At 40.3% G+C, this 23,880-nt stretch overlaps 1 protein-coding gene across 4 annotated transcripts in view; it reads left to right on the forward strand.

The window, feature by feature from the left end:
• The first annotated feature begins 1,241 nt into the window (after positions 1 to 1,241).
• The window catches only part of GRHL2 (grainyhead like transcription factor 2), a 170,389-nt gene continuing 147,750 nt past the window's right edge, over positions 1,242 to 23,880 (forward strand). For 2 of the 4 annotated variants that reach the window (XM_019467969.2, XM_053896591.1), the window contains exon 1: positions 1,442 to 1,542. In XM_019467969.2, the coding sequence (XP_019323514.2) occupies positions 1,523 to 1,542 (20 nt within the window). In that variant the 5' untranslated portion in view covers positions 1,442 to 1,522. The other 2 variants (XM_053896592.1, XM_053896593.1) reach the window with 2 other exon arrangements.

Genomic DNA, 23,880 nt, shown 5'->3' on the forward strand with positions numbered 1-23,880 from the left:
TGAAACATGGAACAACCAAACCTTGTCTCATGATGGAATTCTCAGGAAATATCTGACCCATAAAGGTTAAAACAGAAGTTGCGTATCATCTCTGGCAACCTAGTATTAACTTGAAATAAAACAGGATATGCCTTCCATGCCCTCTTTATTTTTACTATTCATATGTATGGACTGGATTTCCTGTCAGAACTTTCACAAATATTTCTTTAGGAACAGTGGTTATAAATTAAACCTTTGGTAATTGGTGTTGTTCCCAAACAGAAACAGCACCACAAAAAAGTCAGTTTCATCCTGAACTGTTTCCATAGCAACCATATTAAGCTGGAAGGATAAAGCACCTTTGTAGTCGCTGCTTCTATTGAATTACAATGTAAATGTTGATGCCTGCCTGGGAACGTCAAATGACAACAGGCTTACAGAAGGGGTTCAGTGGTTGTTTGCAGCTCTGGAATCCCAGACTAGAGTTGCCATCGAAGAGGCAGGCCTGGGCCATCTTGGCGTCTATTCACCCCAAATCTCCTCACCCCATCAAAACCACGCCACTAGCCATCTGGCCAGCTCATGAAAGGATGCTCACCTATGTGAAAATCTGTAATCTACCTGGTATCTTTTACACATCGGGACACGGAAAGTGTTTGCTCTGGATAAGAATGTTAAAAATGCAATTACACAACAGACTCGGCAATCTTTGTGTTTTTCCCCCCTCGGCGCAGAAAGTAAACTTCGGTCCCTCACTCTTCCGACAATGTCAAAAGTCCTCTTCAAGTGTGTGTTAAAAGCCCTGCGGTTGTGCTGCCCATTTGATTCCGGTTCGGCTGGCCTGGGGTACCTGGGTTCAGCTCTCCTTTAGGCCTTCCGTTCGACCCACAATCCCTAGTGGTGGCAAGTGTTTCTTTTTTTCCTGCCCCCTCCCCCCCCCCACCCCCCCGCCCCCACGCGGCCGGCCTCCGGGAAGAAGGAAAGCGTGGCGTGAAGCCTACTCCTAGCAAATGACCCTCAGCTCCCACGGGCTGCAAACGTGCCGCCGCTCCACTCAGGTAAACTACGGAGTGAGTTACCTGCACTTGGAGAAGGGCCTTACCTGAGCGCGCCTCTGCCAATGGCAGCTCACCTGAGGGAGCTTTGCAGCCAATCACGGCGCAGCTCGTCCCTCGGGCTTGTATCCTTTAGTGAAAGAATTCAGCTCCTTGCGAGAAAGTTACCTGTGGCCGCCCAAGTCCGCCACTTTCTGCTCTGTGGCTGCCCATTGCCACCTTCCAGGAGGACTCCGCGCCGCCCGGCCGCCTCCGAGCTCGGGCCCCATGTGAGGGGCCCCCCCTTATCCCACCTTTCCGGCTAGGTGAGGGCGCGAGCGGGCGAGCGAGCGAGAGTGGTGAGGGGGGACGGAAAAGCAGAATTACCTGTAGCTCTTGTTCTGCCATCTCGGGCGCTCTCACACACCTTCACCTGCACAGACTTGAAAGTCCAGTTTCACCAGAGGCTGAGGCTCCAGGAAAAGGGGAGCGAGTTCATTGGATCAAACATGTCACAAGAGTCGGACAAGTAAGTGGATCACACGCGCCGGCTGCTGCTACTACCACTTTGGGCTGATGGCAACTGGTTTGTTATGTTTTTGTTTTTGTTTTTTAAGTTGCTGTTGTTGGTTTTTTTTTTTTCTTTCTTTTTTCTTTTTCTTTTTGGTGTATCCAGACTTCTCCAGATTGTGTTTCTACCCTGGTTAAGGGGAGAAACCCTACAAGAATGTGAATGTTTAATCCCCCCTTGGGGCCTTGATAGTCAAAGTAGGTTTTCCTCTTTTCTTCCTCCCTTGCGAATGGTCTCACCTCCCGTCTCCCAGGGCGAATACTTGCATATTGACAGAGGTTTTGGTAGATGAGGGCGGGAGGCCTGTTATTCCCCCCTCTCTTTAGTTGCTCCTACCGCTTTCAGGCTGCTAAGGCCATTTGGAAATTCAGCCGAGTTCCTGCGAGGTGTGCAAAGGGCCTGCGAGAAGAGCGGGTCTTGGCCGCTTTTGTGTGCGCGCAACAAAGAGCCTTTATCCTGGCGCAGAAACGGCCATCTTCCCGCACTGGGGCAGGAGAGTGCGTGTGTGCGCGCCCGCGTGTGCGCCCCTGGGCCGGGGCGAGGCGCGGGGTCGCGGGGCTCCAGCCCCCGCCCCGTCCCCCTCCCCCACGCTCCCGCGGTGTTTGGCCGCCTCACGCAGGTGCGGGAGGACCGGGCCCTACGGAAATGAGGGGAATTGATTTGAGGCCCCGATGTTGCACTTCCGTGGGGCGGGAAAGGCCGCCTGCGACTTGATTCACCCACGTCCGGACGGCGTGTGCACGCCCCTGCGAGCCCCGGGCCCTGGCGCGGCCCGCCGGGCCCTGGCGCTCCACGCCGGCGGCCGCCACCTCTGGGGTGGCTGGCGGGGCAGCGAGGGTCGCGCCGGGCCTTCCTGGGGGGCTCGGAGGGCTCGGGGCGGCGGGGCCCGGCTTCCCGCGCCTCGAAGGCAGGGCGGGCAAGCGCGTCCTTTCCGTCCGGGACGGGAACTCTGGGCTCGCCCGGGATCGGCGGCCTGCGCGGCCCGCGCCGCGGGTAGCCGGGCCCCGGGCCGCGGTCCAGTCGCGTCCAGGCGGCCTCCCGCAGGCCTGGCCCCCGCTTCGGGGACGGCTTTGTGCTTAGCAGGGGGAGGTGGGGCCGAGGGCGGGAGCGGGAGGGAGCCGGAGGTGGGTCCCGCGGCCTTTCTTGGGATTAAGTGGCGACACTCCCTTCCCCCTCTCGGGCGCGTCCCTGGCTGGGAACTGGCTGAGTCCTCTTGGAAGTGCCTACGGGCCACCTTGCTGCCTGGTAACTTTGCTCTGGTGTCGTGGCCACCCCAAGGAGACCTTCCTGAGGGTGTCTCCGCCGGGGCCAGGGCGCCGGGACGCCGTCGGACCCTCTCCTGACGTGGCCCGGGGCCAGTCCCAAACTGAGGGACCCTGAGTGGGCAACAGGAATGCCCGGAGGACCTGTCCAGAGGTGGAGGGGCGGTCCATCTTCAAAGTAAAGCCGCTGGTAGAGTAGGCGTATCGAACAACACAGGCTGTCATGCTTAAAAATAAAAAATAAGCAAAACCCAAAACAACAACAAAACCCTACCAGATATTGGTACCGCTTTACCCACCAACGAAAAGCGGACTGCTGGCTGCACAGCGGACGGGAAGAACTCCTGGAAACAAACGCTGGAAGAGGGTAGGAGTGGGGGTAGGGATAGGAAGGTGTGTGATTGTGGGAGTATTGCCCACCCCACCCCCGCCACATTTTCTCTGTAGCCTCTGAGAAGTCACTACTCGAGCTTGAAAACTCCAGTAGCCAGAAGTCGGAGATGACAGCAGAACTTTTTGGATTGTTTTGATCTTCGTGTCAAAAAAATGGTTGCAAATCGGAAAAGACTTACTGCAGTTCCTTAATTAAATCACACGATTAACATTTGGTTGCACTGCTTAGTTTTGTATTACAACATGACTCAAAATGAGTTCCTAATGAAAACGGGTCGATGTTTCTTTTGCCCTGTTAGACCTAGCGCCAAGAAACGATGTATTTAGTATTGAGAAAAGTTCAGCACAATGCATTACTTAATTTTTATGGGTAATAACTATTTGGGGTTACTTATATTTAAGGAAAATAGCTTTTATCTAATCCTAGTTTCCAAGACATAATTTTGTAGCCTGGGAAAAGTAATACTAATAAGAATGATACCCATAAAAGACTGCTGCAGCCCAATTGCCTCTCTTTGCCTGGGCTATTGAGAAATGCTTGAAATTAATAAACGATCGTTGGGATCAATTTTGGGAACTATAGCCTTTGTTTTCTTAACGTCCTCCTCTAGCCGAGGACCGGCAGGGGTGGGTCCCGGATTCGCCGGCCTGAAGTTTATGCCATTGTGTGTGTTAGTTACGTGGGGTCGGGGTGTGGGCGCTAAGAAAAAGGACAGAAGAGCCAGTTACTGGGGCTTCCTGCTACAGCAAGCAGAGTCCTGAAGCTTGAGCTTTATCGGCTTCATGGGAAAACCACCTAGGAGGCATGTTTTCTAGAAGTAACCTAAAAGAATACACACAGGATATTTTCCCATAAACCCCATCAAAGTGTAGGTAATCTTTTGGTTAGCAGAGGAAGATAATTCCAGTTAGCAAGTCTGAACTGAAGTAGCATCATCTTTTTTATGGTTGTGGACTTTTCAGATTGAAACGTTCTGCTTTTTATGTTCTGTAATGTTGATGCTATCACTAATTAAAACAAAGTATTTTTAGGACAGCTTGTCTTTGTACATATTTGAAGATTCTCTGTTCCCTCTTAAATTTTATGAAGATTTATGATCTTTGTCAACAAGCTTGTGTATTCTAGCAAGGCAATGATAGATTTAGAAACTTTTTTTGCTGCCAAAACATACAAAATATATTGAGGATATAATATTATATATATATGTATATAATTTTGATATCCACAGGTATTTTTCATTACACAAATGTTTTCTGATTACCAGCTATTTGCAACACATTCAGACAGGCATTATAAGAGAATAAAAAGATGTATAAAGATGAGCCACGTCCTCCAGGGGCTTACATTCCCGTGGAAGGTGAGACGTGAGCAGACATAATTGTAATTAAGGCAATACCTGGTAAGTGCCTAAAAAAATCACAAAGAAAATATAATAATGTATTATCAGATCATGGTATATCAATCCTCCTTCTTACCTCGTTTTTGTCTAGGACAATTACTTTTAGGCATTCAATGTGGTTTAAGGAGTCTGGCCATTATTCCAGAAAAGAAACAGAAATTGCTCAAAGTTATAGATATCTCATGTGGTATAAACTTTCAAGTAATGGGATAAAACATTTTAATTAATTTTTTTACTCTTTAGTTTTATACATGCATGTTTGTTTCCATTTGGCTATATAAAATGTATTTTAAGATCATAAACATTAAGTAATCATATCTTCCTCAAACCACTAAAAACCGTTCATTTATTTGACAAATGTATCTTGAGTGCCAGGCATTGATCCTGGCATTGAGACCCACTAGTGAATAGAACAGAGTCCTTGCCCTCATGATGCTTACATTCTAGTGGGGGGAAAAACAGACCATCAATCAAGAAGGAATACATAACAAAATAGAGGTTGATAAGTGATATGAAGGAAAGCAAAGCAGACCGAAGAGATTAAGAATAATGGGAGTTATTTTATATAAGGTGGTCAGGGATGGCCTCTGATGAGATGCACTGGAGATACCTGGGTCAAGAGTACAGGTCCATGGAAGAGCAAGTGCAAAGGCCCTGAGGTAGGAGAGTCCTTGGCATATTCAGAAAGGAGCCCATAAATCAGAGAGGTAGAGAGATAATGGTAATGAAGTAAACTAACAGTTCTCTCCTTCATAGTCCAGATATCTGTATATTTAAAAAATAGGCAATTATAAATGGTTCTGGCAATGGAGAGGTGAGTAAATAATAAGCTAATAGCATCAGCCTTATCTCTTTCCCCAAGTAGCACCAGTTTAATGGTTAAGCTCTAGTGTTCTCTTCCCTACAATGGATTAAATTCTATATACTCCTTAATTTAGAGATGAATAAGTTCACATATCCTAGAAGATTCCTGGAAACTGGAACAGAAGAAGAGGGACCAAGGACAGCTGGTGCTTGCTCTCTCACCCTGCTTTCCTGCCTTCCTCTTGCCCTAATCCAGTGCAAACTTGTATCCTTTAGGAAACAAGAGTTATCCACTGTGTTTGGAAGTGAGACACTCCAGTCTGCTTTGGTTAGCTTGGTAGCTTCAATGAAGTAAACTAATATACAGGCAAAATTAACATATTGAAAAATAAGAAAATGCTAGACAATAAGAATTTGGATTGACTTAAAAAAAAGTTAAATTACATGTGTGCCTAATAAATACACTATTGTCTTTACGTATATTGTGTTTAATAATAGAAATCTCTGAGAAATCCTTTAAATCACTGCTTTCCAAACTCATCTGATTCCAAAAATATCACCTGAGGCATTTGGTAAAACTACAGATCGCTGGGTCCCACCCCCTAGCTATGGAATCAGAGGGGCCAGGGCATCTGAATTTATAAATTGTCCCAGGTATATTTTATGTACATTTATGATAGTGTCAGTGAAATAATGCTTTAAGTGAGTACTCAACATTACTTTAAATAATAAATTCAGTATATATATATATATATATATATATTTCAGTATATATATATATGCATATATATATACACATATATATACACACACACACATATACACACACACACACACGCACACACTCAGGTGTATATCCACTGTGTCAGTGAAATGAAACCTGGGAGCTTTATTTTACATTCTTTGAGCTACCCTGTTTAAGCAACTTCTGATACTATTTCAATTTGGTTTAAGAATTCTTTGGCCCCCTGTCAATTTTGTTTGCTTTCGTTGTTTTGCTGAACTGCCCCTTCTGGAAGAATGGGATCCTTTTGACAGGTCATATATTTCCAGAGCTGCTAAGGACCTCATTTGGAGTGATGTCACCCATGTGGGTCTCTGCCAGGTTTGTAGCTAAGTGTCAAGCTCAGATTTTAGGCTGGAGTCTACTCACCAGGGAGTTAGGTTAGAGTTAGAAGGTCAACCTTGACCTTCTGCACTTTCACATTAGAACCTGAAACTAGTGCACCTTTTTCTAGGCATAGTCATTGAATTTAGAATCTATTCGGTAGCACAAGGTCAAAGATAACAAGTTCGAATCTGATGTTGTTCCTGGTGAAATGATTTAATGGGATGATGGTTGCAGTTTCATTTCTAGGGCTAAGGGTAGCTTTAAGTATTACCTGATAAGATGGTAGTATACTGTCTATTGTCCTGTAAATAGGTCCTGTTTTAAACTGACCACCAGGATCAGGCCACCCAAATGGGCCCAGTGCCCTCTGATTCAAGGAGGATTAGAGTAAGTGCTGGAGCAGTTGATGAAGCACTATATCTAGCAATTTCTATTAGACTCTGCAGTCAAAAGGAGAATTTAAACAAGTAGTCAGCAAAGTCCAACATACATAGGCACATTTAAATAATAATACTCAGTAACCTAAGAAGTATTTGTTTGAAATCTATAGATAATTTTAAAAAGATTATTATTTTGATGTTAGGTTTTTAAGTCTACTTAAAATTTTTTTAGTATTTATTTACTTATTTATTATTATTTTTTTTTTTTGAGAGAGAGAGAGAGACAGAGAGATAGAGTGCAAACAGAGGAGGGACAGAGAGAGAGGGAGACACAGAATCCAAAAGCAGGCTCCAGGCTCTGAGCTGTCAGCACAGAGCCCGAAGCAGGGCTCAAACCCATGACCTGGGAGATCATGACCTGAACTGAAGTCAGTTGCTCAACCAGGTGCCTCAAGCAAATGCTTTGGTTCCTCTTTGTGACTTTGATATAACTGGGCATACATTTCTGGTTAAAAAATGAACAGTTGGGATAAAGAGTATTTTCCCTCTTACTTCCTCCTCCCTAGTCTGAGCCAAATTTGTACCCCTTCCTTCCCTCCCTTCCTTCCTTTCTTCCTTAATCTGTCTGCTGATACTGCTTTCTTGATTGTTTTTTTCCTCTTATAGTACTTGGTGGAAATGGACACATGTATAGCGTCTATGCATTGAGATACATGTGAATCTGGTTTTAGGTACTATTTTAGTCAGTGAACTTTACTGCATTCTCTTAGCATTCACATGGAGCATAGCATCCCATCCTTGTACCTGAGCCAAGAGTTAAGAAGATGGTAGTAGAAATGATGTTGCCTTATTTAAGTCAACTAAGTTTAACCTTGGAAAATGTTTACTTTTGAGTTATTCTTAGCATAAGAGAAACCTTATCCTAAGTCACTTAGAGTCTCCACTCATGATCCCTGGCTTCATATCAGGATGTGGACCATCTCTTCCTTTTCAAAAGGGATTCAAGGATTCCTGCTCAATTATAACAACTAAGTCTAAGCTAAAATTGAGTAGTGATTGGCTTGGCAAACTTGTTCAGGAAAAATTCCTTAGCAAGCAGCAACAGGTTGAATAGGAATTTTTAGTTTGGCCCAGGAGGACTAGTCGTTGCTCAGTAACAACAACATGTACCTGGGAGTCCCTCAGACAGCTTCACAAGTCTTCAAATTGAGGCCCCCAAAGTTCGGGTTAACCTTCTCCACCTGGCCTGCATATTTCCATCCTTTAGAGAAGTCCCAGCTCCTTGGTTCAGATCTGTGTATCCATCCATCCATCCATCCATCCATCCATCCATCCATCCATCACTAGGAAATTATATTTTATGCTGTAAGTCTTTTAATGGTAAATAGTAAAAAGGACTGGACTAAAATGGATTAAATGGGATAGAAACAAGAAAGTATCTATCTCTTTGAGGATCTACCTCCCAACCCCCACCCCATCCCACCCATTTTTAGTAGGAAGAGGATTAAACAGTGTTTAACTTGATGTGTTTTGGTGACTACCAGGATTAAAGTAACATTATTTCTAAAAACAGCATGTTTAGAATTGCTATATACAACACCATACAAGTACTCATTTTTAGAGTTCTTTGGAGACTCCTGGAAAAGCTGGTACATTTCAGGGGATTTCAATGTACATTTCAACAATAAGTAGGGTTATGGAGATTGTTTATGCATTTGAATGGGCATTCAGTGGAAAGCAATCGCTGCAGGGATGAAGAGCCTTATTTTACTTTGTAATGAACATGGCAATGAACTTTGTGGGGAGCACTTTTAAAGTGATCTGACTTCACATTCACTCGCAAGGAAATGCTTCCTTTACAAGTGTGAATGCAGACACCCTCCAGAGTAGAAAAAGACAGCAAGATTTGCTTGCTGTTTCTCTTTACTTTGGTGCCCGCCTTTCATCTGAACGCTGGATGTACAAGTATAGCTTACCCCCCCCTTCCCGCCCCCACCCCTTGCCACAGTCTTTTTTTTTTTTTAAGGTCTCTGAATTCAGACTGGAGTTTTAGAAAAGACAAGTGCAGTAAATGCAGTAAAGAGAGGAAGAGAAAGAGAGCAGGAAGAAACTGTTCTTTAGTTACTGTTAGAGTTGCCAGCATTTTCTTAGTAGGAGGAAAGTTGCTGCGCTACCTGGCTGAGGTTTACTGTGGGATGGCGTGTGGCTATTTATCCTTCTGGGGAACTGATCCTGACTTTAACTTGAAGCCTGGAATCCTAGAGCTAGGGAGGGCTGTAGAAATCACATAGGGCATGTGAGTACCCAAGATAGGATTTGGAGCTAAAAGTTTGGTGTAAGAAGTAAAGTGCCATACACTCTTAATTCTGTGTTGCATGTTGAGGTTGTAAGTATGGGTTGAAAATTGGACATTTTGATTAATTTGAAAAAAATACGCTGGCTTTTTGGGGAAGGGAGATTGGGAACAGGGGAGGCATTGCCTATTTACTTTTTAAAATAGGAACATGAATACATGAAATGCCTGTTTAAGGTTCTGATAGTATTAGTGTGAGTTAGAATGGACCTCCCTTCCCACACTCACCCCAAATCATTGTTTTTAGTTCTCAGTTCAGTGAGCCCCATAAAATAACTGCTTTTTGTACTTCTTGTATCTAACTTTTCGAAGAAGCGCAAGGAACAAAGGTAGCTCTTTTTTGCCTCTTTCCTGAATTGCCAATAAGATAACATAAGATCCAAGAACTCTTTTTTCATTATTTTTCATCTGTAAAATAAAATTGAAATAAATGAGCTCTGAGGATAATACCTGCTGCAAAATTCTGAGTCTCATTTTCTCCCTGCAGAGGGTTCTGGGCTGGTGGCGACTCACAGGAACTGTAAAGGGTGTTAGCAAGATAGGAAAGTACTGGGCACAATGGGACTTGCTTCCACTCCGAAACCACCCTCACCCCTTTAGCAGAATAAAAGGTGGTCTGACTAAGATGACAAAGACATCCGGCAGGTGGGAGAAATTCAGAGGGACACGTGGAATTCAGATGGGCAGGTAGGAAGTAAAATCAATGGGTTACCTAGAGGAGCCCCGCACAGCTTCGCTAGAATGATAGATAAAAGGTACAAGAAAATCAGATAAAAAGAGCTGGTAGGTACTCTGAGAACTCTTTCCAGAGAGAGTCTAGGAAGTGGGTTCCCCTGGGCAGGTTTGAGTGAGAATGAGGCAATATCAGAACAGATGGAACATTCAGTAAAATGTAGCAAGCTGAGAACCTTAGGCTAATTGGGAGAACCTCTCTCTCCCCTCCTCCCCCTCTTCCCCCTTCTCCTTTCTTCTTCCTTTTTCTTCTCCCCTTCTCCTCCTCTTCCCTACTCTTTTTCCTCCTAACAAAATACAATTCAGGGACACCTATTGCCAGACAATATTACCAAGCCAGTAGTTTAGTCAGTGTTCAGGAAAGGTATTAAATAATAGAAGGATAAGAATAGTATCTGTGGTTTCACTTCAATTATTAGGTAATATATTATTTCACATCAGGCATACATAATGACCATTCATTTAGGTCTGGAATAAAATCTCCTCTGGTATCCTATTGTGTGATATGTAGGATTTAAGGTCTCTGAAGTCAATTTTCTCAGAAGTCAGTAACTGCTAACCAGGACAAAATGGATAATGGATTGTAGCTCTTGGAAGATTTTCATGTTGGAGGACTTTTTCTAGGTTACAAGTCCCTTTACATACATTTTTCTTCCTCTGCAGACCACGATTTTTTTTTTTTTTTTTTTAAGCTGCTTTGGAGTCTTGGTGTCTCCTTTTAAAAATATGTATATCTTACATATCTTTGAAAGCATTTTAATAAAGGACAGATGCTTCAATAGAAATATGGTCAAAGAACATGAGTAGATAATGCACAAAAGTTATAAAAAACTGGGTTTGAGGAAAATACCTTTCTAGGAGGATTATAAATTATTGTAAACTTTCTGGAAGGCAGTGTGGTAAAACCGTTTGAAATGGGCCTACTTGTTGACAGGACACCTGGATTCCAGTTGTAGGGATTTGTCTTAAAGAAATAATCAAGGCTATTAATTGTAGCATTATTTTTGAAAGCAAAACATCAGAAAATCCCTCTAGCGCCTAGCTCCAAAGGATTGGTTTCTGTGCTCAGTGAGATGGTGCGATTCTCTGCAAGCATAATAAATCCTATTAAGAAAAATATTTAATGGCAGGAGAAAATGGTCATGACGCATTGTGTTGGAAAGTTTACAGACAGAGAAAATAAAGCATCAATAATAACAGCAGTAACCCCACAATAGGTTAACAGTGGTTTGCTCTCTGGAGAAATTATAGATACTACTGTCTCTTACTTGTGTTTCTAGTTTGCTTTAGTGAGCTTGCACTGCTTTTGTGATAAAAGAGAAAAATTTAAAGGTTACATTGTAAAATAGTCATTCCACCAGGGAGACATTTGAAAATAACGCTTACCTAGTCTACACAATGGAAAAGCCCGCCTGCTTGCTTGTTCCGGGTAGCATTTATCTGCTCTCCCCCCCCCTCCCCCCAAAGAAGTCCCTGCCTCTCAGTACACTTCACTGCTGCTATGCCTCCCTCACCTGTAGCTTTGTTGGGTTTATGTCTCAACAACCTTGTATTTTTGAATTTGCCCAATTATCGGCTTCCAGCTATTTTTCAAAATAGAACAAATGGGTGTAGGAGTTTCCAACCCTCGTATAATTTGAAGCTGGGGAATGACTAAGAAGGAGAGAAACTCCTTCCACTCAGTAGGCTGTAGGTACCTGCATGGTTTCCCTTGGAGAAAATTCTCTGTAGAGGAGGCAGCCTTGACTCAGACTCTGCCTTGAGTGTTCTTGGGAGAGACTTGGTGATGAGCCCAGTTGTTTTTAAGCTATAGGAGGAACACGGAGAGCACAGAATATGACTTCCTTTAAAAATAAAAAGCAGTTGTCGGCAAGTTTGAGTTTCTGTTACTTTTTAACGACAATTTATTTTTTTCCACAATTTATTTTTTTCCATAACGTAGACTTGCATTTTCCCTGGAGGGCCGAGCGAGTGACTCATCTACCTGCTTCTACAAGCTGGTACATAGATCATGCCAGACGGGCGCTGGAGTCTGTTAGTTAAGCTGTATGAGATTGCATCACTGGATTTCCTGCAGGCTCTTTAATGGAGTCTTTGTAGAAAATATGAAATTATTTGCTTATCAACATACCCGAGAGCATCCACAGTAGGGAACAAAAAGTACACAATATGAACTTGGGGGAGAAAATGGCCTTACAGAATCACTGCAGTTGCCAAACTTCTGTCAAGGAAAGAAAAAAAAAAAAAAAAAAAAAAAAAGGACGGGCGGGGGAAGGGTGGAGGGAGTTTTTTTTGAAAATGGAAATGAAGTCTGTAAATAGGAGCAAACCAAAGCAATGTTTGGCTATGGGAATCAACACAAGAGTTTGAAACAGAAACTCATGGTAAGTGTATCTTTTGGTTGTGGATTCAAAAGTGAAATTTGCAATTGCCCCTTTCTCTCCCATGCCTACCTGGTTTCCCCTCCCCCATATGTTCCTTCTTATAGTGCAGAAATTCATCAGACCTCAAATACTGTATCTTACATTTTCAAAAATCGTTATATTCTTTGAATGTTCAAAGTCTAAATAAAAGCACGTATTCTTACAGGGCTTGTGGGAGCCAGGAGCGAAGGGCTACAGTTTGTCTTTTTATTCGTATTTGTTGTCAATTTTAGTAAACAGCCTAACCGGTGTGGTTTGTATTCTGTTCAGCCACGTGAAACCACAAATTTGCTTTTTGAATTTGCCCGCAAATCTCGGTACACGATTCATTGATCACTTCTAGTATCCTGAGGTTGAAATAGACTGGGGTAGTGATTGTTTCTCTCTTTACTCATTTAAAAGACCCGTATGCTTTTTTTTTGTCTTCCTGATCCTTCCTAAACAATGAAATACCTGTGTGGTAGATACCTGGGATACATTTAATTACAAGTTGCAAGTTTTTCTATTGCAGCATACCCATGCTTGGCCAGGTGAAAATTGAACACACCACTGAGAGCTTTTTGGACTAACTAGATTTTGTTGTTGCACCAGTATTCCTAGACTATGGAGGACATTGAAAGGTTATGATTCTGAGATTTTTGTACTGACCCTAGGCTGGACAATTTTGTAAATCACTGTTTTGCAGCCTTTCTGCATGATAGGCTAAACTGCTTCCAAGGCCATCTCCCAGGCTGACTTTCATCGTAACTATTTTATAGTGTACTTCTGCATTTTCACGTGTGTGTGTGTGTGTGTGTGTGTGTGTGTGTTTAAGTGCCATTTTGGGTGGAGACTTTCTGATTATGAACATAATATATGGTCATTAGGAAAAACTGGAAACTAGAGAAAGTTATAGAGGAAAAATCATTCATAATTCCAGGATCCTAACACTGTATATTTTCTTACAGTGTCTAGTAAGTGCCTGCATATGAATGTGGTTATAAAAGAATATATAAATTATTATCCGCCCTTTTTACAACATTCATGCCATTCAGGGCTTTCCATTTAATGCTCTATTATTAGCATTTTACTTGTTTCTTAAGTATTCTACATAACACTTAAAGATGAAATCAGCCATCTTCTATTTTTATTTAGGCTGTTTTTACTTTTTCATTATTATAAATCATGCTTGTATATAAATCTTTGTATCTCTGGTTATTACTTCAGAATAGGTTTCTGGAAGTATAAAAATGAAAAGACATAAATATTTTTAGGTTCTTGATTTGTAATTTGAAAATGACTGCTAGAAAGAGTGTAGAGCCTTTTCTTCCTCCAGTGGTGGAGAGTGTCTTTTGCACATCATGTCCTCAGTAAATGAGAATTACAATTTTTTTGTCAACTCGAGAGGCAAAATAAAAGGGTACTTTTGTTTTAACTTGCAGTTTGGTAATTAAGGAAGTTAACATTTTCTCAGATGTTTATTGGTCATTTATGTTTCTTTTTATTAAAGATTTGGCTCTTGCCCTAGCTACAGTTGTGTGGTGTCTTGGATGAGGGGACCTTGGGGCTGAGTTCCAGCCATGCTTCCCCTGGGCCTCTGCCCAGGGAAAAGGGCACCTTCCAACATCTGTACAAATGTACCATATGGGTTAGCAGGGCCCTCTTCTTATTTTTTCACTCATTAAAAAAATAAAAAACATCTATGATGCTGACATTTTTATTATTGATTTGTGAGGGCTTTTTACACAGTTATAATTATTAACCCTTTTATCAAAATTCTGGCTATCGTTTCCCCAACTTCCTGTTTGTCATTTAATTTCATGATGTAAACAATGTTCAGAGCTTTACATTTCTCGGTGACAAATAGTACAGCTCTTGTATGTGTGTGAGTACTTTCATGGCTTTCAAATTGTGATTTGGGAGTTTGAGATTAACCTTTAGGGACTTGTTAAAATCTTTTCTTTTGGTTTAGCCTTAGTTTTAAGGTTATTTGAAAGACCCTTGGGGGGGGGAAAAGACCCTTGATAAGGTAATTAATTCATAATTGATTGTAAAATCATTAGAATATACGATTTCTTTCAAAACTACCACTCAGTGGGGCACTTGGATGGCGCAGTCAGTTGAGCATCTGACTCTTGATTTTGGCTCAGGTCATGGGATGAAGCCCTATGTCTGGCTCAGTGCTGAGCTAGAGTCTGCTTGAGATTCTCTCTCTCTCCCTCTGCCCCTCTTGCTCACTCTCTCTCTCTCTTAAAAAACAAAAAAAACCAAAATACTATTACTTGGAGATGTTAACACTGCTAACACTTTGACGTGGATATTTTACTGTCTTTTCCATGTATGTACATACAAATATACTATGTATACAGAGATGAGATAGTAATTTACATACTGTTTAATAACATGTTTTTAATATTGATCGTGGATAGCTTTCTATGATAAATAGTAAAAAAATTTTTTTTAATGTTTATTTATTTTGAGGGACAGAGAGAGACAGGGTTGTGAGCCCAGGAGGGTCAGAGTGAGAGGGAGACACAGAATCGCAAGCAGGCTCCAGGCTCCGAGCTGTCAGCACAGAGCCTGATGCAGGGCTCAAACCCACCAACCACTAGATCATGAACTGAGCTGAAGTCGGAGGCTTAACTGACTGAGCCACCCACACACCCCTCATGATAAATATTTTTAATGGCCCATGGTTTTGCATGGAATGGAGACGTCCAAATTAAGCAGTTCCCTGTCATCATACATTTAGGTTTTTTTTCTCAGTTTTTTACTATTAAAAGCCAATATTTGAATGATTATCCTCAGAGCTAAATCTTCATATACTTCTTAGTTATGTCCTTAAAATATGTTCTAATGAATAGACATTCCTGATCAAAGGTATGCTCTTTTTAAAGACAATTTGGTTCATATTTCCAAATTGCCATCCAGATATTTTCTTCTCATTAACACCCACCAACGGTGTATCTGAGGGAGTCAGATTCCGAGTTCCTTCCCCAACAATGCATATTATCCTCTGTTTAGTATTTGCCAGTTTGATAGGGTAAAAGTGGTAAGTTATTTGGGACTGTGTTTCTTTCCATTTACTCAAATTGTCTTTTTTGTCTCAGGAGAGCTTTATGTTTTGATTTTAATATATATAGTATTTTGATATCTTAAAAGCTCCTGATGGGGTTTTATAAAGAGTTTGGCGCCACTAGGAAGAGTCAGCAGAATGTCCAGCCATGGTCTCTTGTCTCAGGACAAGTCACTGGGCCTGAGAACTGTCCCTAATTCACAGCCCCCATCCCTTGGCAAAGAAAGCAGTGACCCAGGTCTGCGCTCAGTCTCCCTAACCAAAGACCACAAGTTCAGGGAACTGCATCAAGGGATCGGGAGCCTATATCTCCAAGTTGACTGATGATGACTGAATACAGGATGAATATATTCGAACAACAAATAAGTGGTCACCGCACACATCTACTCCAGCTTGTGATTTATTGACTGCTTATAGGCCAGGCACAGAACTGGGCACCATGCCAGGTGCTGAGACCACAGAGATGAAACAGACTGCTAGTTTAAGGTCTGAGAAACTTAAACAATATAATTAGGGGAAAAAAAGTAATTAGAAAAAAAATGCACATTTACCTCCTATTTTGGAGGTAATTAGTTGTGGGAAAATTGGAGGCAGGAAGGGCCAAAATAAGACAAAATATTGCAAATCTTCGAATTTTCTGCTTTATTTTGATTTGAAAAGTCCTCTCACTGTTTTTCATTTCTCAGGCTTTGGTTTGGTCAGGCTTTTATCCATTGACATTTTGGGGGGGTCTATTATTATCGGTTTAAGAAACACTTTGGTTGTTTATCTAAATAGTAGGGCTATTTAAAATGGAGTCACTTTTCAAAGATAAATCTCTAGGGCTCTGTAATTAAACCTTGTATTAAAAAACTCTTCTAGAGCTATGGGGTTAAAACATGTTTCCATTCTCTGTCATGTGCATGTAGCTTGTAGCGTTAAAGGTGACATCTGTAGAAACTGGTAATTTATGGAAGTGACTTGGTACTTTTCTAAACATCTCGGACAATTAGAAATTTATTTTAAAAGTGTTGGGGGCATTATAGCCAGCTGCATTAATAAGGAACTCATGGGGTGCCTGGGTGGCTCCGTCGGTTAAGCGGCCGACTTCGGCTCAGGTCATGATCTCACAGTCCGTGAGTTCGAGCCCCGCGTCGGGCTGTGTGCTGACAGCTCAGAGCCTGGAGCCTGTTTCGGATTCTGTGTCTCCCTCTCTCTGACCCTTCCCCGTTCATTCTCTGTCTCTCTCTGTCTCAAAAATAAATAAACGTTAAAAAAATTTTTTTTTTCAAAAAAAAAATAAGGAACTCATAATCTGGTTTGTGAATTATTGAGGCTTGTTTTCTTCAATCTTCTTATCATTAAACTTTTGGATATGTAATTTTTTCCGCCCTAAAGACCTAACAAAGGCATGAAAAGGAAAATTCAGCTTAATTTGTTTGGCCACTGATTAAGGAGAAAAAAACATTTAATTCCAGTAGACGGTAGAATTCATTATTTTATTTTAATTTTTTACTTATTTTTATTAAAAATTTTTTTTATGTTTATTCAATTTTGAAAGACAGAGATAGAGCACAATCAGGGGTGGGGCAGAGAGAGAGGGGGGCACAGAATCTGAAGCACGCACTAGGCTCTGAGCCATCAGCACAGAGCCCGACACAGGGCTCGAACTCATGAACCGTGAGATCATGACCAGAGCCAAAGTCAGATGCTCAACCAACTGAGCCACCCAGGCATCCCTATTTTATTTTAATTTTTAAAAAATGTTTATTTTTCAGAGAAAGATACTGTGAGTGGAGGAGAGGCAGAGAGAGGGACATAGAGAATCCCAAGCAGGCTCTAGGCTGTCAGCTCAGAGCCTAATGTGGGGCTTGAACTCATGAACTGCGAGATCATGACCTGAGCTGAAATCAGGAATCCAATCAATGCTTCACCGACTGAGCCACCCAGGAGCTCTTAGAATGCGTTAATTTAAATATATTCTTTGATTTTCCAGGATTTCATGTGAACCATGCTGTACTTTCTCTTGTTATTTAAAATTTTCTTAAAGCCATACATTTAAGAATTGTTTTATTAGGAAGTCTACCATTTGCAAGGTACAAATAGTGGCCTTCCCCCATGAAAACTATATAGAACTATGTCATTGAAGGGCAATCTTTAGTCATATTGCATATTTTTCTCTTGTTTCCAGTCTGACCCTGGAATAAGTATTTGTTCATGATTTTATGATTTCTTTGTAAATATTTTAATGGCTACAGAGCATTACCTGTGGATTTACTCATTGACTTAAATTTAGGTTACATGTAGGTTAACATAGTTCTCACTGTATAAAATCATACTTTTATAAAAATTCTCAGACATAAAACCTTTCAAGATTTTTAGATCACTTCCTAGAATAAGTTTGTATGAGTGGAATTTACTGGATTAAAATATGTGAATATTTTTTAAAAATTTCATCACACAATAACTATACGTTTAGGGAGGAAAAAGACAAATACACCTTCTATAATTCTCTCCTACCATTTTCAACAGAATCTTGACAGTTTCTAGATGTGTTTCTAGGTATTATATATTTATTACATATGAATGTGTATGTATTTGAGAATTTTAAAAATTTTCATTTTTTCTACATAAATGATTTTATACATGTTATAATTTTGATTTTTCATGTCAATAATACAGAACACCTTCTTTTTAAATGGTTGTACAATATTCCACAGTATGAATATATGCGTGGCTAAAGGATGAATTCATAGAAGTGGGTTAAAGGCTAAGCATATTGAAATCTTAGAGTGTTCCTCAAAAATGCTACTTTAATATTCCAATCAATAATATTTGGATATACCCATCTGCCTACCATCAACCAATGGATCTTTTCAGTCTCCAAAATTTTTGCTACCAGGAAAATTGTATCTATTCTCTTACTTTACATTTCTTTAATTCTTTTCATATATCTAAAAGCCATTTTTATTTATTTTTTCCCCTGTGGACTGTTAATGTTCTTTGCCTATTCTATTTCATTGTTGGCCTTTTTTTTAAAAAAAATGGCTTTGTTGAGGTATAATTAATGCATAAAGAATTGCATATATTTGATGTGACATATTTTGCACGTGTCTTAATGTACAATTCAGTGAATTTGGAAATACGTAAGCACCTGTGATACCATTACCATAATCAAGATAATAGATATATCCAACACCTACCAGAGTTTCCTGTGTCCCTGTGTGGGTGTGTATGTTAAGAACACAACGTCAGATTTACCTTCTTAGCGAATTTTGAAGTGCATAATACCGTATTGTTAACTACAGGGACTAATGTTGTATAGCAGCTCTCCATAATCTATTCATCTAGTATAACTGAAACTTTAAACCTGTTGTATAACAACTCCCCAGTTCACCCTCTCCCTAGCTGCTGGGGAATACAACCCAATGTTGTATTCTCTCCTTTTATGAGCTTGGCTACTTTAGACAGCTCATATAAGTCCTAGAGTATTTGTCTTTCTGTCTGTATCTGGCATATTTCACTTCACATAATGTCCTCCAGGTTTATGCATGTCGTTGCAAATGGCAGGATTTCTATTTTTTAAAGGTGAAGTAATATTCCCCTGTATGTATACACCAAGGGAATTCCTTATCTATTCCTCTGTTAATGGACACTTGATTATTTGCATATCTTGGCCATTGTGAATAGTGACATGATGCACAGTGAAGCGAAGATATTTCTTCGAGATCCTGATGTTCATTCTTTTGGATATATACCCAGAAGTGAGACTGCTGGTCTTTTAACTATGTTGTGTTTTTGGCTCCGCAGAGATTTTTAATTTTTACGTAGCTGAATTTATCTGTTTTCTTAAATGGCTTCTAGATTTTATCCCTTGCTTAGCAAGCCTTTCTCTATTTTAAAGTTACAAACAACCCCTTCCCCAACACTAATTTCTCCCAAATTTTATTCTGCGTTCTCTGCCTTATGATTTCACATTTCTATTGAAAGCTTTGATCCATCTGGAATTTACTTGATGAAGAAGTGAAGTAGGATTCATACTTAATTGTTTTTCCAGATGGCCACTCTATTGTGCCAATACCACTTATTGAATAACACATACTTCCCCTGCTTTTTGAAATCACATATTAAATATTTATGTGTATTGGGCTGTTTCTTTTTTATTTTTAATAAAATTTTTTAATGTTTTTATTCATTTTTGAGAGACAGAGAGAGAGGGAGACACAGAATCTGAAGCAGGCTCCAGGCTCTGAGCTGTCAGCACAGAGCCCGATGTGGGGCTTGAACTCACAGACCATGACATCATGACCTGAGCCGAAGTTGGACGCTCAATCAACTGAGCCACCCAGGTGCCCCTTATTGGGACTTTTTCTTAACTCTTCATTCCTTTCCATTGATCTATCCATTTATGCTTCAGAAGCAACGATGTACCTATTCACTTATCTTTATAAAATGTTTCCATATCTGAAAGGAATGTGCCATATCATTACTTTTCTTTTAAAACATCTTCCTGGTTATTTTTTCCTTCTTTCTTTTCTATTTTTTTTTTTTTCCATTTTCATATAAACTTCAGAATCAGCTGCTGTAGTTTTCAAGAAATCCTGATTTGGGGTTGGGGAAGAAGGAAGGGAATACATTAAATTTTATGGATACCTTTGGTATAGAGCTGATATTTTATTAATATTATAAATTTTTATTAATTTTGTAACTTTTAGTAATTTTAATTTTATTAATATTGTTAATATTGTATCTTACTATTTAAGAGGAGAGTATGTCTTGCTTCATTTATTTCTTTAATGTTTCTCATCAAAGATGATAGATCTTGCATCTTTACTGTTAAGTTATTTAAAAATAAGTTTTCTGGGATGCCTCGGTGGTTCAGTTGGTTAGCCACCCACTTCGACTCAGGTCATGATCTTGTGGTTCGTGAGTTCGAGTCCCTCATCGGACTCTCTGCTTTCAGCATACAGCCTTCTTTAGATCCTCTGTCCCCTTCTCTCTGCCCCTCACCTGCTTGTACTCTCTTCTCTCTCTTAAAAATAAATAAATATTTAAAATATTTAAATTTTCTCAAAAGTATATTATCTTCTTGGTACTATTTTAAGTGGAGTCTTTTCTTTTTTTACATGTTTTAGCTGTGTTTTTTTTTTACTTAAAAATTTTTTTAACGTTGAAAATATATTCCAGTTAGTTAGCATATAGTGTAACAGTGATTTCAGGAGTAGATTCCTTAATGCCCCTTACCCATTTACCCATCTCCCCTCCCACAACCCCTCTAGTAACCCTCTGTTCTCCACTTTAAGAGTCTCTTATATTTTGTCCCCCTCCCTGTTTTTATATTATTTTTGCTTCCCTTCCCTTGTGTTCATCTGTTTTGTATCTTAAAGTTCTCGTATGAATAAAGTCATATGATATTGTCTTTCTCTGGCTGACTAATTTCACTTAGCATAATACCCTCCATTTCCATCCACATAGTTGCAAATGGCAATATTTCATTCTTTTCGATTGTCAAGTAATAGTCCATTGTATGTGTATACCACATCTTCTTTATCCATTCATCTACCGATGGACATTTGAGCTCTTTCCATACTTTGGCTATTGTCAATCGTGCTGCTGTAAACATTGGGGTGCATGTGTCCCTTTGAAATAGCATACCTGTCTGTATACCTTGGATAAATACCTAGTAGTGCAATTGCTGGGTCATAGGGTAGTTCTATTTTTAATTTTTTGAGGAACCTCCATACTGTGTTCCAGAGTGGCTGCACCAGCTTGCATTCCTACCAGCAGTGCAAAAGAGATCCTCTTTCTCCGCATCCTCGCCAACATCTGTTGTTGCCTGAATTGTTAATGTTAGCCGTTCTGACAGGTGTGAGGTGGTATCTCATTGTGGTTTTGATTTGTATTTCCCTGATGATGAGTCATATTGAGCATTTTTTCATGTGTCGGTTGGCCATCTGGATGTCTTCTTTGGAGAAGTGCCTATTCATGTCTTTTGCCCATTTCTTCACCAGATTATTTGTTTTTTGGGTGTTGAGTTTAATAAGTTCTTTATAGATTTTGGATACTAACCCTTTATCTGATATGTTGTTTGCAAATATCTTCTCCCGTTCCTTCGGTTGCCTTTTAGTTTTGCTGATTGTTTCCTTTGCTGTGCAGAAGATTTTTATTTTGATGAGGTCCCAATAGTGCACTTTTGCTTTTGTTTCCCTTGCCTCTGGAGATGTGTTCAGTTAAGAAGCTGCAGCCAAGGTCAAAGGTTTTTGCCTGCTTTCTCCTCGAGGATTTTGATGGCTTCCTGTCTTACATTTAGGTCTTTCATCCATTTTGAGTTTATTTTTGTGTCTGGTGTAAAAAGTGGTCCAGGTTCATTTTTCTGCATGTCGCTGTCCAGTTTTCCCAGCACCACTTGCTGAAGAGACTGTGTTTATCCCATTGGGTATTCTTTCCTGCTTTGTCAAAGATTAGTTGGCCATACGTTTGTGGGTCCATTTCTGGGTTCTCCATTCTGTTCCATTGATGTGAGTGTCTGTTTTTGTGCCAGTACCATACTGTCTTGGTGGTTACAGCTTTTGTAATACAGCTTGAAGTCTGTAGCTGGTTGTTTTTATATACCATAGGTATTGATTTTTAAATGTTATTTTTCATCCACCTACCTTACTTTATTGCCTTTTGCTTGTAACAGTTGTTCCCCAGATTATTTTGGGTATCAGTAATGAGGTCATATTGTGTGTAAATGATGTTTATTCATCTCTTCCAGTTTTTCCATCTTTTATTTCATTTTTATTTTTAAGTGTATCAGTCTATAACTATAGAACAGTATTAGCTAATACTAATATGTGTGAGAGTGGATATCCTTGTCCAACACCTTCAGGGTTTCAGCATTAAATATTATCTACTCTTTGAAAAGCTCTTGGTTTTATGTGCTCTTGTCTAACTGAACTTCTCTACTCTAGTATCTATCTATCCATTCATCTCCTCTTCTCCTCTCTCTGAGTCTCAAATTGTCTTATGTTATCTACAAATAATGATTATTTTTTCTCCTTTTCAGTTTTTCTGTTTTCTTAAATCTTTCTCTCTTGTTACATTGGTCAGGATGTAATGTATGATGTTGAAAAGCAGGGTAGCAGAGGACATTCTGGAAAGGAAGTGGTTTTAATGTCTCATTTTTAAGCATAATGGGACTATAGTTTTTTGGCTATCAAGAATGATTTTCATATGAAGGTTATTCTCTTACTATTCTGATATCCATTAATAAATTTCCTACTTTTTTGGGGAACAGTGTTGTATTCCTGGGATAAGCCTTTTGTGGCCACAATGTGAAAACATATCAATAGATTCAGTTCATCAATATTACTTTGAGGATTTTATTTTGTATTCACCCCATCCTCAGTACTTACTGGAATTATGGCCTTTGTGACATGGGGAAGTTACTTCATCGCTCCGTGCCTCAGTTTCTCCTCCAGAAAACTGGAATAATAGTAAGAGATCTTGCCTCCCAGCATTGGGGTGAAGTATATAAGTCCATGGTATATGGTAAATCTTCAGTAAATGTCAGCCATCATTAATCATTGACACTGTAACTGATCCTGTTCTCTTGTTACTTGTGTGTGTGTGTGTGTGTGTGTGTGTGTGTGTGTGTGCGCGCACGCGCATGTGTGTGTATGGGTCTGTGCTGTCTTTTGCATTTTGATCTCCATGTTATGCCAGCTGATTAGATTGAGTGGGGAAACTTGCCATGTCTTACTACACTCTGCAATAATTCAACAATGTTAGAATGATGTATTGCTTGAAGGTTGCTTGTGCCTGATGAAAGTCCTTGATGAACTTTTCAATTTCTTGTATGCTTCCTTTGTCTATTCAGGCTTTCTATTCAAGGCCAAGGTTTAGCATTTGTATTTTCCAGGAAATCATCAGTTTCTGATCTCTCTCTCTCTCTCTCTCTCTTTTTTTTTTTTTATCAGTGGTATGTCTTCTCATTTCTCACTCTTTTTTTGTTACTCAGATTTTACCTCTCCTACCATTACCTTCATCCCTGCCCCACGCTCACACACACACACACACACACACACACACACACACACTCACATACATACACAGACGCACACAGAGGACAGCTCATCATTGCTGTTATGGATAATTCAACTAGAAAAAAATGGGGCCACAGGAGAAAAGAGTTGGGCAGTGGTTCATGTAGATAGACTGTTGTAAAATGTAAAAGGAGACTTTTTATCTCACATCAGACAAATATATATGTAAGATTTTGGCTCAGTTTATGTGTAAGTTAATTCAGAGCCTCCAAGAAGCTGTCACTAAGATGAGATTAATTAAGCAAGGACTTTATGAAGGGAATGCTTTATCCCAGGGTCCTGTGAGGAGCGGTAGGGAGGGCACTGGGTAAGGCTGG

This window comes from Panthera pardus, unplaced genomic scaffold (assembly GCF_024362965.1).
Source record: "Panthera pardus isolate Hobbes unplaced genomic scaffold, ASM2436296v1 HiC_scaffold_7, whole genome shotgun sequence".
Lineage (NCBI taxonomy): Eukaryota > Metazoa > Chordata > Mammalia > Carnivora > Felidae > Panthera > Panthera pardus.